This window comes from Apaloderma vittatum, unplaced genomic scaffold (assembly GCF_000703405.1).
Source record: "Apaloderma vittatum isolate BGI_N311 unplaced genomic scaffold, ASM70340v1 scaffold24281, whole genome shotgun sequence".
In the NCBI taxonomy this organism is placed as follows: domain Eukaryota; kingdom Metazoa; phylum Chordata; class Aves; order Trogoniformes; family Trogonidae; genus Apaloderma; species Apaloderma vittatum.
Window position 1 is genome coordinate 3,475 of NW_009697716.1, and position 13,340 is coordinate 16,814.

At 44.0% G+C, this 13,340-nt stretch overlaps 1 protein-coding gene across 1 annotated transcript in view; it reads left to right on the forward strand.

Annotated features, from left to right (window-relative positions):
- Positions 1–2,950: 2,950 nt before the first annotated feature.
- The window catches only part of DOCK7 (dedicator of cytokinesis 7), a gene marked incomplete at its 3' end in the record, with an annotated part of 88,826 nt that continues 78,436 nt past the window's right edge, over positions 2,951–13,340 (forward strand). Inside the window, exons 1-2 of the mRNA XM_009877753.1 lie at positions 2,951–3,042; positions 5,498–5,603. Coding sequence (XP_009876055.1) covers positions 2,951–3,042; positions 5,498–5,603 — 198 coding nt within the window. The remainder of the gene's footprint in view (positions 3,043–5,497; positions 5,604–13,340) is intronic.

Below are 13,340 nucleotides of genomic sequence, written 5' to 3' on the forward strand. Positions count from 1 at the left end.
TTATTCTGTTCCCCCATCCAGATGCCATTTGCGTTGTCGAAAACAGCGTCATGGGTGATTGAAGGGGATTTTAACAGAAACTTCAGAGCAGCTTTTTCGTGTTCTCTGGCAGTGACGCTCTCTGCTCCCATTCAGCCGTTGTGGCTGTCTCGTGTGGGAGTCAGCAGTGCGCTGGGGAGCCTGAGAGGATCTGGCAGCTTGAAGCAAGTGAGAAGGCAGGGAGAGCAGTTCATCTCCAGGGCTCTGCTACAAAGCTGCTTTTTTGTACAAGGCTTCCTTGCTTGGCTGGATGTTTTTAATGTGAGGTGGGACTTTGATCTCTTCTGAAGAATCCAGTCCTGTGGTGTTTTTCACAGTAAGGTGTCTTGGGAGCTCATTCCCTTTGCTGCAGCCCAGGGGTGACACTTTCAGCCTTAATAATCAAGTATTATCAGAAGAGCACCACAGGCAGCATTGTATGGTGTTTTCTGTTTTAATCAATGCTAAGGAAAAAGGGAACACGTTGTTGCTCATCTTCTGTGTTAATTTAAGAACCCATACTTACCCTGCAGCAGTCAGGATCAGGCTGGGTGTTTCCTAAGCTTTGGGTTGCAAATCAAACCGATTTCACTCAAAGGGGAAGGAGTTCACTCTGAAGGAACCAAGACCTCAGGTTTAGGAGGAAGTCTGTGCCCAGGGCTCAGCTGAACTGGCACAGCTGTTCAAGGCCAGAGCAGGTTCTCTCATCTACATCGAAGTGTACCTGGTGACTCAAGCTGTGGTTCAAGCCTGGACGGAGCAGTGCCACAGGCAGGGGAGCACATCGGGACAAAGGGATGGGTCATCTCAACAGCAGCAGTGAGATGGACGTGACCAGCCAGTGCTGTTCAGCTTCAGGGGTCAGACTCAAGCATAGTCACTACAGCAGGATAGATGCCTCCAGCCACGTGCAGAGTTGTATGCAAGCGAGCTGGCTGAACAAAGGGGAATGCTCTCACTTTAAAAAGAGAACTACGTAAATGCAGTTTTCTCTGCCGCTGAGAGAGAACAAGCAGCTTTGCTCTGGGTTGGCGCAGATGCCTTACTGTACCAGGCTGTCTTTCTTGAGAGGCAAAGGCTCGTTGAGTGTAGAGTCACTGCACGTGACACAGCAGGCAGGAGTAACAATTTTGTAATTAGCAGGATGGGGAGACACAAAACAATTTGCATTGCTCTTTCAAAATGGGGAGGGCTGTGGAGAACAGAGGCTTCCTCAAATCACTGCAGCAGATGATCTAGATGACTGTATCCTGACCCACGTTTTCTGTGAAAGGGAAGAGTTCTTAACCTTGCTTGGCATAACTGACGAGCCTTTTATTGGGAGAGCAAAATGGAAGGACTGATAAATCTGGTATGTTGCTTAAGCTTAAGGGAAAAAAAAAAAAAGGAACAATTTTTGGTTTTGACCGGTTAGGCTGCATAGAAACAGTAATGATTTTTGTGTGTAGTAAAGAAACATGGAAGCGCAAACAAATAGTTTCATTTTGTTATTTGCAGCTCGGAGTAATTTGAGAATGACCAGTCTTGTTTTGCTTTAGCAGCCAGTTCCAAGGGGATTTTTTTCCCCTCCTTTGTCTTTTTTTTCTTCTTCCTGTGTGAACCACATGCACACACAATAATTAACCAGCGAAGAAGGTCAGAAAGGAAGTGAGTAGGGAAGAGGTGCTTTAAACATAGACATTCATGAGACTGTGGGCTGTAATTAACTGGAATGTTTGTCAAAGGATCCCAGGTTACATGTTGAATATAAGATAGCTATTAAACAGGCAAATTTTTATTTATCTTTTTAATTATCAAGAGCTTTAATGGCTCTTCTGTTTTACCAAATGATTTCTTTTTTCTTCATTTTGAGACTATTTTGAGATTTGTTTCTCTTTGCTGGTTGAGTTTGGTGTAGTACACTTTTTGACCTAAGTTGGTTTAGGAAGCATAGCTTCTGGTTGGAAATAGTGTTCGGAATTACTTGGCAGTCATGAATAGATGTCATTTGTCAAACAGCTTTTGGAAATAGAGGAGGAAAAGGGAAGTGTAGTATCAGTTTCAGGGAAACTGTGAACATCAATGATGAAGTGGTGGGGAAACAGTCCTAAAAGTAGTCAGCTGAGGTGTTTTCTCTGTAGGAAAATACTCATTTGGTTCTACAAAGCCCTGGACAGGCCTTATCTGGAATGAGGATGAAACACAGCATGTTAAAAGGTCTGATTGTCAACTGGAACAAATGCCAAGAAGAGCCATCGGAGTGATCAAGGGAGCAGAAAGCCTGTTGCAGCATCTGACCTTACTTAGCCTTGCAGAAGGCAGGCTGGAAAGGGGTACAACTAATTTTTGTGACTTTGTGACTAGGAAGAGGTGGGAGGAGGGCAACTGAACCTATTGGATGGTGCTGGCACAAACCCAAATGGATATAGATTACCCATAAATACTCTTGGTGATCAGATTACATTAGAAGATCGTTTCTAAATGTCAGAAGCATATGCTTTCCAGTAGGAGAAATGGTGCTCAGTATGTTTAAGAATGCAGTGATGGAGAAGGGTAGCCAACAGGAGCTGTGGATTAGTCTGCAGGCTTGGAGTAGGTAGCACTAAGTCCTGCAGACTCCATTCAGGAATTTAGATGTTTAGACAGTGGCCAGCTGCTTCATGTAGGGAGAGATTTGGCTGGCAATTGTGAAAGCTGGAGAGGTAAGACCATTTAAGACTTGAAAGTAATGTTGGTGCCTTGGTCAAACTGATTGGAGGTTATTCAGTTCTGACTTTCTGAGGTCATGCTTCAAGGGGAATTTTTTATATCTGGTGACGTTTTTAATGAGGCAGCAACATGGAGCAGCCACTGATGTACAGCACACAGTCAGAAGCCATGCTGGTCAGTGCCACCCTTCTGTGTCACCACGTTTCTTCCCCAGTTGCATCAAATGATCTTTTCGGTGGGGATGATGTCAGGCAGCTTGACAGCATCGGTGCAAACTCACAGTGCCCCTAAGCAACACTACGACTGCAGCCAAGCTTCCTTCGGCTTCATGTTGGGGTAAGGTGCAGTCGTAGCTGGAGCTCAGGGTGTGCTCCAAATACAGCCCAGCTCCAGCTGAGACCAACAAGCAGAAGAAGAAAGGACTGTGAACCCATCTAGAGTCTGTCTCAAAGTCTCGGGTTCACGAGGAGCAGCGCTGAGTAATGTGGCCAGGCACTGGCTGCAGTTTCACAGCTGAGGACAGGTTTCTTCCTTTGGGCTGTACTTTCCATCTGGAAACTGCACGTCTGTTCAAAAGGAGGAAAGATTTTTCATTTGTCCTTTGTTGTGCTGCACGGAGAAATGTGGGTTCTGGTTTTTCTTGACAGCCATGTGGGGAAGGGCTCTCTTCTGCCTATCATCTGGTATTAGACAAAACATGCACCGACTAAGAGATTGGGTTTAAAGCAGAGATTGTCTGCAACCCAGGGGGTGAGCTTTTAAATCTCATCAGCCACAGATGCGTAGTTTTCCCTGCCAAAAAGCCATTTTAATACATTCCAAATTTCCCTATAAATGCTAGCAGCATGCCGGGCTTGTTCTTGTGTGTGTGTGTGTCTGTGAGTGTATGTGTGTGCATGGTGGGAGCAGGGATGAGGGTTTTTCTAAGGGCGGTCAGGCAGCCTGAATGTTGTCCATGCCCAGCAGGAGCTGTTTGGTCTGTTTTCAGAAGCCACCCTCCAGAAGTGAAAACATAGTCTCCCGTGGATAAAAGCAAATATGAAGCAAATGACTTCTTGCAGCCGGAATACATAAAACCTTTTTTTTTCTTCCTTCACTTTCTGCAGTACTATTTTTTAAAAAAGACAAAATAATGCTTCCTCTAGCTAATGTTACTCCCATCCTCTGGCATGAAGAAACATCTGCTCTCCATGGTAGGCTCGATTGTCCCAATTAGTTGTCTTTTAGAGTTCCTTTCTTTTCCATTGACCTCAATTGCCTTCACTTGCCCCCATTTCTGCCCACTGGTGTTCATTGCTACAGCCATCTCAAAGCTACGAGCCCAACCTGGTGTCAAAGTTTTGTCTGGGGGATGTTTAATCATCTTTACTTGACAGGATTTGAGCCGCTCATGCACCATGCTGACCCATAGCATGCTCCCCTGAGTGAGATCAGAAGCGAGTCTCCTAGCCATGATGCTGTTCCCACAAAGATTGCTGATACAGCAGAAAAAAAATCGCCCATGTCCTTGCAGCCTCTTCGTCTGTCTTATGCGCTGGTTGGTGTCTTTCTGGAGTCATGACTTTTTTTCTGGGACGAACTGCAGTGCTGCGATGTGGTGAATGACAGTTAGGAGCAGGTTTGTCAATAATAAATTGATCATTGAGTCTGGGAGAAGAGCACTGTCATGCTGGTGAGGTCCTGTAGAACAGGAATAGTTGGCAGCTTTGCAGCAGAGCTTTTTTTTGTGGAAAGACATCTGGGATTTTGAAACTATACTGTTTCCACCATACTCAAAAACTTGGCTATTCCAGCTCTACTGGCAGCATGAGCTGCAGCTCACTGCCGGGTTTTGAGACAGAGCTCTGGGAGAGTTGTGTTAGGGCTTCACCCACGGCTGTTTGTCAAGATGGTCTTTGACTGTCGGCATTTCCCTCTTCCTTTGCTGAGTGCTTCCTTGGTGGGTTTGCCTAACTGTTGTGTTACTGGTGACAACGAGGGAAAACAGAAAGCCCCAGAGGGACACAGTGTGGATTTTACCCTCCAGGCACAGAGGGATTGATCTGTGTTTTTCGTTCCTGGTGAGAAAAGTTGCCCAGTGGTGGGATTTGTCTCTGGCGGAGACCATGAGATATTGTACCCTGCTATCCGGTGTGTTGTGTGTCCCCTCTGCTAGTCACCATATTCCCACTGCTACCTTTCCTGTGCAAAAGGGGAAACAGTTTTTTGTTCTAACCCGGTCGGTGTTTCCCCATGTGTCATTCTCTTTTCAACCCACCCTATGTGGAACTGCTTCTCTGCCCCTGAACTGGGTGTTGAAGGGGTTGGGTGTTGGGTGGAAAGTGGCTGCTCATCTCTGTGGCTGCAAAACCCCAGAATAGGTTGAAAATGAGAAAGCAGAGCACAGGAGCAGCTGTGTGATGAGGCTTGGAACTGCTGAGAGGCACGGAGAGTGCTGGAGGAGAACTTTCCTTGGTAGGAACTAGGAAGAGCCTGCTGGGAACAAGTTTATTTGTGCTCAGTGTCACGTGCATTTTATTGACACAGATGTGCACAAAAGAGCAGTTCATGAAAGGAAAAAGAAAAAAAGAATAATTGCTGTTAAGAACTTGTATGTGTAGCCTTGTAAAAGTTTTGTGATTCTCCAGGCATTTAATACATAAAGTCTGTTCTAACCACCTGGTGACACTCTTTATTCCAGCCAGCACACTAAATATTTGGTTTCATTTCATCAGCAGCATGAAGCGAGTTTGATACATCATCTTCACTGTAATTCTTCTACAGAGATAATGTTGTTCCTGTCTTGTTTCAGAACTGTAGCAGCTGAGGTCAGGAAGCAGATCTCCGGGCAGTATGGAGGGTCTCCTCAACTTCTCAAAAACCTCAATATTGGAGGCAGCGTCTCTCATCATACAACTGTAAGTAACACTTGGAACGTGGAAGATGGAGGAAGATGTGCGTAGCTGTTTTGATTGCCATTTGGAAAGAAAGCGCAGTGCTGACAGGTTGTTGACCTAAGTGACCCTGATATCACCAAGGAAAATAATTCCATGCAAAAACTTTGCAAATCAGCTGGTGTGGCTGGGAGTTTGTGTTTCTGCAGAACTTTTGTAGGACAAGGGACTTCCTTAACCAGTTAGTTGTTTTATCCCAGAACAGCCTGGACTGGGCGTTAAATTCCACGCGCGTGTGTGGTACTCTGTGTGAAGAGCTCAATGCACTTCAGCTAGCTATTGTTTGTGTTTCTTGACACTCTTGAAAGTGGAACCACAGTGGCTCATCTACTCTTCAGAGGTATTTTAGATGTTGTTGTGAAAGTTGAATGTGATTATTCCTCAGGAATATGTATTTACATACAAGTTTACAGTCCACTTTCAAGAGCAGCTGAAATGTAAGGCCACGTTGTCAGAATCACCCTTTCTGAAGTCTGATTTTCTTACATGGCTTACCAATAACTTTCAAAATTTGTTTGAGGCTAAAAAAAGTTCAAGAGTTCAGCAGACTTTTTTCAGGCTGGAACTGGTATTTTTGGAAGTGTTCTTTTGATTTAGGTTGTTGCTTTGGGTCATAGCAGTTTCTTTTGCAGCAGTCAATTTAGAAATCAAATATTGGACATCTTGTTTTCTTCAAAGACAGTTGATTAGGTCAGGCGGAATTGGAAACATGCCCTGAATTTGATAGTCTGTACAGATGTTCCAAATTGACAGGAGTTCTTCTCTTATTTTGGTGTAGCGTCCTGTAGATTTTCCTCAGTTCATGCACCGCTCTGTGTCTGACGTAATGTGTTAAAGCTACCTCATACAGAGCACAAATGCATTCTTGGACCTAGTATCATCTCAGAAGGGATCTCCAAGACTGAGTTGACCCCTAGCTTAGAAGAATAACTGTGCTGCAGGCTGGAAGTTCATCTTTAAGGAGATCTGGCTGTACTAGTCACTGGGGGTTGAAGAGGGCTGAAAATCCTGTCATTTCCCTCTGCATCAGCTGTGTGAGTACAAGGAGAGCAGAAGGCTGGCTTTGTCAGCCGTGTGCCCAGCGTTAATCGTGAGTGAGCACGAAGGAGGAGGGGTTAATGAGAGCGGTGTGTCCAGGGCTAATGCTTTATCGCAGCAATCTCTGTAGGGGTGTGGAATGATAATGCAAAGCCCTGACTTGGCAGTTCTGTGTGGTCTTTTGCATAATCTGGTATTAGGCAATAGGGAGGGACCCCTGCTATTAGCGGTGTAAGACTGGATGGAGCACTCGGGGTCACTGAATCCACTTCCTGGCAGCTGAGGAGCAGACACCTGCTCTTGAAGGACCCGCTGGATGTGCAGCCCACAAGCTTCTGTGCCTCACTTGTCTCGCTTGTGGGTTCATCTTGAAACAAGTCAGCTGAATTGCCTCTCTGTTCCCCATTGCTTTCCTAAAGCAGGATCTCTTCTACGCACCTCTCCAAGCTGTTCCTCAGCCAGCTGTATTTTTGATAACTGTTTTTCCTTGTGTCACCTCCTTTCACTCTGAATTGTCTCTTCCACCTTTTCTTCCTATTTTTGCCATCACTGAAGTGTGCATCCTCAAAGCTTCAGTCCTTCACATGTAATTCTTAATGCAGGCATAGATTTGTTGGTCACAGAATACCATGACCTGTCTTCAGCCCTGTCTTCAGTTCTGGTATCTCTTGTTAATCCTGTTGCTGTTGTGTTTTCTAGTAAATGTATGCAAGGATCTATAAAAATCCTGGAAAAGGTCATGCAAACTGGAAACAGGCTCTGAGCCTTTCCTATCAAATTCCGTTGCATGATGGTTGATGTGATAAGCCCCCAGTTTGTCATACTAAATTCTGAGCAGAGATGCTCTTCAGAATCATGATTAACATGGAGTGATAGTTTGTAGGAGATAATCTGTAGGAAAAGTATATTCAGTTAAGTCATGAGTCTATATCCTGAGGCTACGTAACGTGACAGAGGTTCTCTTGTACTGAGTTTTGGGTTAATTTCTCTCCCTTAGGCGTCTGTTCGAGTCTGCTGTGCCTGCCTGTCCTGGTTTGATAACAAACATTATACAGAGAGAAAGCATTACTGCTGTTAAGCTGAAATAGCTATTTGCTCTGGAAAAGTTCAGAAGTTTGTGTGTCATTACACTTTTACAGAAAAGAAATAGAAGACGCTGCATCTGCACGACAGTTTCGTGTAGCCACACTGGTTTGAAAGCCTGGAGTAGGGTGCACAGCATGTGTTTAAATAGGAAACCTCTGCTAAATCTTGTGGGTATTTTAGTAATGCCGTGTGATTGAGTTTCATGGGAGTGTCTCCACGATGGCAGCAAGCTGCACTGTTGAGCATGCGGCACGGAACTGGACAACTTCGAATAACCGTGCAGATGTGATCTGCTACCCGTTGCACCTTGCTGATCATGTTGAGCAGTTCTGTAGTTATGATCCAGATAAGGTCAGCACTGATTCTCTCTCGACAGCTGCCAACAGTAGCTGGAAATTCTCCTGAGGGTCTTACCAGTCCAATGGAGATGTTTCTGTGGAGAAATGGACACTTTTGTGGTTGAAGGGCCCTCAGAACTGTCCTTGCCTGGGCCCTTAGTTTCGTGTTGACTGAAGCCAGTGCAGGGACTTCTCACATCCGGCAGCCTTGCATGCGGTTGAACTTGGGATAAGTGCAAAAAACCTGTCAGCTGAATTTCAGTGAGTCTTCACTTTTGCTTCACGAGCAGCAGACAAAACGCTGCCAGAACTGTTGCTAATTTAGTATCTGGTAGAGCTGGGGAGAAGACACCACTTTCAAATGACTGTACAGGAGCCTGCAGTTTATTATTGTCAGCCTCCACCCTTCTGCCACTTTAGGAGCAGCTGATTTTAATTGTGCATTCCTCAAACCACAGATGCAGGTTCAAAGCCTTCAGAGGTTTTTCCTGTATAACCTAACGTGCTGAATTGGGACTTCTTGCAGGATGCAATCCTTGCAGCACTGAGCTTTTACTTTTGAAATCTTGAGCAGAAGGCACTGACAATTTTTAATGAGCCAATAGGGTCTTAGAGTCAGATGAAGGAGGTTTTATTTTTTGAAGTTACTTTTGCAGGTCTCTTTAAATCCACGAGTGAATCGAGTGTATGTTCACACCTTGCTGTTTGTATTCTGGGTGTGCTGTGCTCATCTCTGTTGCATCGAGAGATTCCGTAGACCCTCGTGGGAGCCAGAGCTTCTGACCACAAAAAAACCCACCAATGGAATGCACTGGAAGCAGAGAGCTTGCACTTCCTTTCAAAGAATTCCCCAGCATCTTGCAGGATGGGATATTTGCTTTGTTTATTTGATGAACCAAACTGTTTACTATGGGCTATTATAATCCCTCGTGACTAACCACTTTCTTTTCTTTCCAAGTTTATTTTTCTGCTGAGCAACTCCTTGTGCTGTGATACTTGTCAACTCTGCTCACCCTGTAATGCCCAAGTCATTTCAGCTGCTTGCTGCAGTGTGGCAGGGGCCTGATTCCTCTCTCCTTGATTCTGCTGTAGTTTTACCTAGATGAACTTGGATTGTGGATTGTTGGAGATTAACATAAATTACTGTTGAAGCAACCTGAAGCTTGGTGTGTGTGCCTTGGTTTGCTGTTTAATGGTGTAGGAAGAGCAGAGCTTTTTTTTTTTCCCTGTGTGTGCTGTCCTTTTATTAGGGCAGATAATGTTACCAAAGCACAGAAAATAACTACTAGGTATCTGGACCTCTCTTCAGTTGCAGTTCATCTGTTACTGTGTCTTGTTCTACATTCAGCAATTAATTTTTCAAATTAAATAAGCACTTACAAAATCCTGAATTTCTGAATGCTTCACTTTTGAGGGCCAAAGATAGTCGTTGAAATGTGGGGCTTTTTTTCCTGAGAAAAGAAAATATTCTTAATTTTTTCTTTTTTTCCTTTTTTAACCTTTAGAGTTATAGGTATATTTTACTTAAAAGAGCTGCAAATAAGCAGAATGAATGTATACTCAGTTGTTTTACAGAAAAATGACAGCTGTTTCCCAGGGATTAGGGGTAATATTTCCGGTCTGTTGGTGTATGTTAGGACATCGTTGAATGTTAGTATGAGGAGGAACACTGTTACAAGAGATGCTAATTAGTCTGGGAATAAAGGAGTCTGGATTCTTGGACATGATGTGGTCTGACCATGTCGCTCTCAGCGCTCCATTTTCTCCATGTAAAATAAAGGTGCTGACATTTACATACCTTTGTAAAGCACTGCCGGGTTTATGGGCATTATCTGGGCTAATTGAAGCTTTATCTTGGATTTATTGGATGTCAGACTTTGGTTGTGTGTTCAAAGACGGTGTCTGATTATTCAATGAGAGAATATAGGTTCCTTTGTATATTTTCGTTGTTTATTTTAGCATCATTTAGAAGAAGAAGAAAAGATAATATGTGCAAATGAATGGAAAACACAGCAAGGGAAGCATGACAGGATCCTGTGCGGCATAGAAAAGGGCATTTTGAAACGTTCAAAGCCAAGTAATTTTATCACTAAAATCACTAAAATGAAAAGGAAAATGAGCCAAGTCTTAATGCTCTCTCAAAGCTGATTAAGGCTTAATAGTGACTCCCATTATATGTATTTCCTGGAGGTTTTGCCCTGGCTGGCTGAGTGGTCTGTCCTCATCAGACAGGGGAGGATGGGAGAGGCGTCCACATCCTCTTCCCTGCCTCCTCCCATTAGGAATTGCTCACAGTTAACTCTGCTCTGGAGTGGGCACTTTCTTTAGTAAATTAAACCTGCTGCGTGCTATTTCTAAAATCAGTAGTGAGTCCCGGCGCAGGGGTCATGAGCCTTTTACATGTTAAGTTGGTGAGTGGTATCCATTGAAAGGTTGCTGAATCTTGTTTATCTGCAGTAACTTAAACAGTTTATATGTCAGCAGAGATAACTAAGCTTCACTAAATGTTATTTCACCATGTAAATGCAGTTACTTAAAAAAAGCATTCATGACAAGCCTGTTAATAAATACTCAGAATCTGAAAATGCCATTAAATCCTACTCTTTGTTTATTAATGTTAGTTGTGACACATCTTTTTCAGGAATAAAATGTAGGAACAAACTGATGTGTAGTGGAAATGCTGTAATACCCTAAACTGCAAAAAAATTCTCAATACTGGATTCAAACTGCGATGCAAAAAATTTCAATCCGGAGTCAGCTTGCAGAGTCTTCCATGCTAACGCTGCCATGGTCCCAGAGAGCAGCGGTGGGTTGGAAGCCCTCTGCTTCACAATGCTGAATTAGAGCTGCTTTCTCCTTCTATTTTGTCTCGCTGCCGCTTGCCTCTGCAGGTTCAGGAGAGCGGGAGGCGTGTGCTTTGGTGCCGGCTAGGATGGCTCATGAAGGAGTAAGCCCATGTCAAAGGGCACGTGAGCATCTAAGGTGGAGATATGCGGCTGCAACAGCTCCTTTGTGTGCAGCCTTTTGCAGTCATGAGGCAGCTTGAGTGCGTTCTTAGCCTTTTTAGCACTAAGCTGATTTGAATGAGAGCCACGTCTCCGTTATCTGGGCTAGCAACATGCCCAGGTTTCGCACTGGTGGCTGATGCTGTTGCTGTGTTGGGGCACTCGGGTGGCTCTGCAGGGGACAGCAGGCAAGGAGACTCGAGGTTGGAGGTCCGCTGTGGTCCCTGGATCATTGCTCATCGGGCTGAGCCTTACTCAGTGGTGCAGCAGGGGTGAGCTCGGTGCTGGAGGTCACGCACCCAGAGCCGAGACATTGGGACTGCCTGTTGCCTGAAGGAGGCTTGGACTTGCATGGTTTGTTAGGTGAAGCTTTACTCCCTGTCAGTGTGGCAGACGTGGTAATTTCTTCACCTGGGCATGCCCATAAACCACTTCAGCTGTCCTGAAGTGCTGCTCCTGAGGTAATAGCATAGGCAGCTCCACACGATGCCGGCTCTGACATCTTCGTGTCTGGTGGTTAATCCATACCCTGGATAAACTGTCCATGGATAATTGAGATGTGACTGTGCCAAGTGTTTTCCACTCAGAAGGACGTGCATGTTCGTGGTGACCACGGTTCAGAGCTGCCACGGTTTGTCTATGTGAATCATAGAATCATAGAACAATTCAGGTTGGAAAATACCCTTGGGATCATCGAGTCCAACCATTAACCCTACACTACAAGTTCACCCCTAAACCGTATCAGCCAAATGCTAAGATCCAGAGAGATCTGTCTCTGCTGATCTGATCTAGTGTTTCTGCCAAAAGTGGAAAAGTCACTGATTTTTCAGCAGTCTCTGGTCAAATTGTTTGGCTTTTTCATTCCTTTAATAATGGAGCTTTGATGTTTTCTCTGCCTCAGTCTTCACGCTCTCGGTCTGGTTTTGTCAGAGGATACCTCTTTCAGATCAGTTTCGGCACTTGCGATTTCTATGTCAAAGTCTTTGTGTTCTTGAAGTATTCTTTTCATGAAAATACACGATTCTTACTCATCAGAGAAGATACTGTCTTCTTATCTGTCCTTGGAGGCATAACTCGTACCCTTCTGGATTTGGTAAGAAATTGCTTTAGTATTCCCATATAACTAATTAATCTGTGATTAATATTAATATTTCTGTACCCAGATGGCTTCTTGGATTAGCAACCAGTTATAACAGCAAATAACCTAGCGATATTTGTACATAAAGCATCTCACTGTTTTTGTGGCTGCCTGTTGTTAGTTATAGGTAGGATCCCTCTTTAGGTATTTGCAAATATTTCCTTTCATTGGAGGCTTTTTCCAATGGAAGCATTGTGATAGTATGGGAATTTGACACACATTGTAGTTCATTGGGCTTGTCTGTAAAAAGAATCCGGGACCTAATACTAAATATTCTCAGATCTAAAAAAACGCAAGCTTCATACTATTTCTAAACCAATTTTTGCCTTTACAGAGAATGCTGCAGAAGTTTTGGAGGCACGTTTACGAATTGAAATGAAGGGCTTTTATCAGCTATTCTCTGCAGTAATTACGTCTTTCAAAACACCATGTGAGGGAAGTAATAAGAGCTAGAGCAAAGCAGGAGACAGGGGACTGCATTCCAGAGGCAGTACGCATGTACGTGGAGATAATGACTGCACGTTATGGCTAGGGAGGTGTCATCCTCGCTGAGGCTTGATCGCTGTCTGTGGTTGATGAAAAGCAGAGATTGCCTAGGAATCTCTGTGGTTCATGTGAATATTTCCATGTATTATAAATGCAGCCAAAAAAAATTAAATGCAGTTCTCTGTGCTCACCAGTCATCAGGCTTATAAAATTAGGGGTATGGGTTTTCTGAAATGCAGTAGTGGCAGCAGGCGAATATGTGGTTCTTGGAATTTGAATCCAGTGATGACCATTTTTGGAGTAACCGTTTAGGTGAAAGAAAATATAATTGATGCAAGTAAAACATATTTTTTTAATCACTTGAGCATTGTCAGTGGTTAATACTGCACTGCTCCTGTTTTCAAAACCTCGCACTTAAAAATAGATGTGATGCCTCTGTTACGCAAATGTATTTCTTTAAACTGTTGCCTTCTTTAACTTGCCTGCAATTTTTTTTTTCTGTTTTGTTACATTTCCTGTGTTCTCACATTTGTACTGAGTCCTTCCTAGGGCAGGTCAGGTTTGCCTCCTGTTGCAGTTCCCTGAGATAGCAGTAACCCTTTAAGGCTGA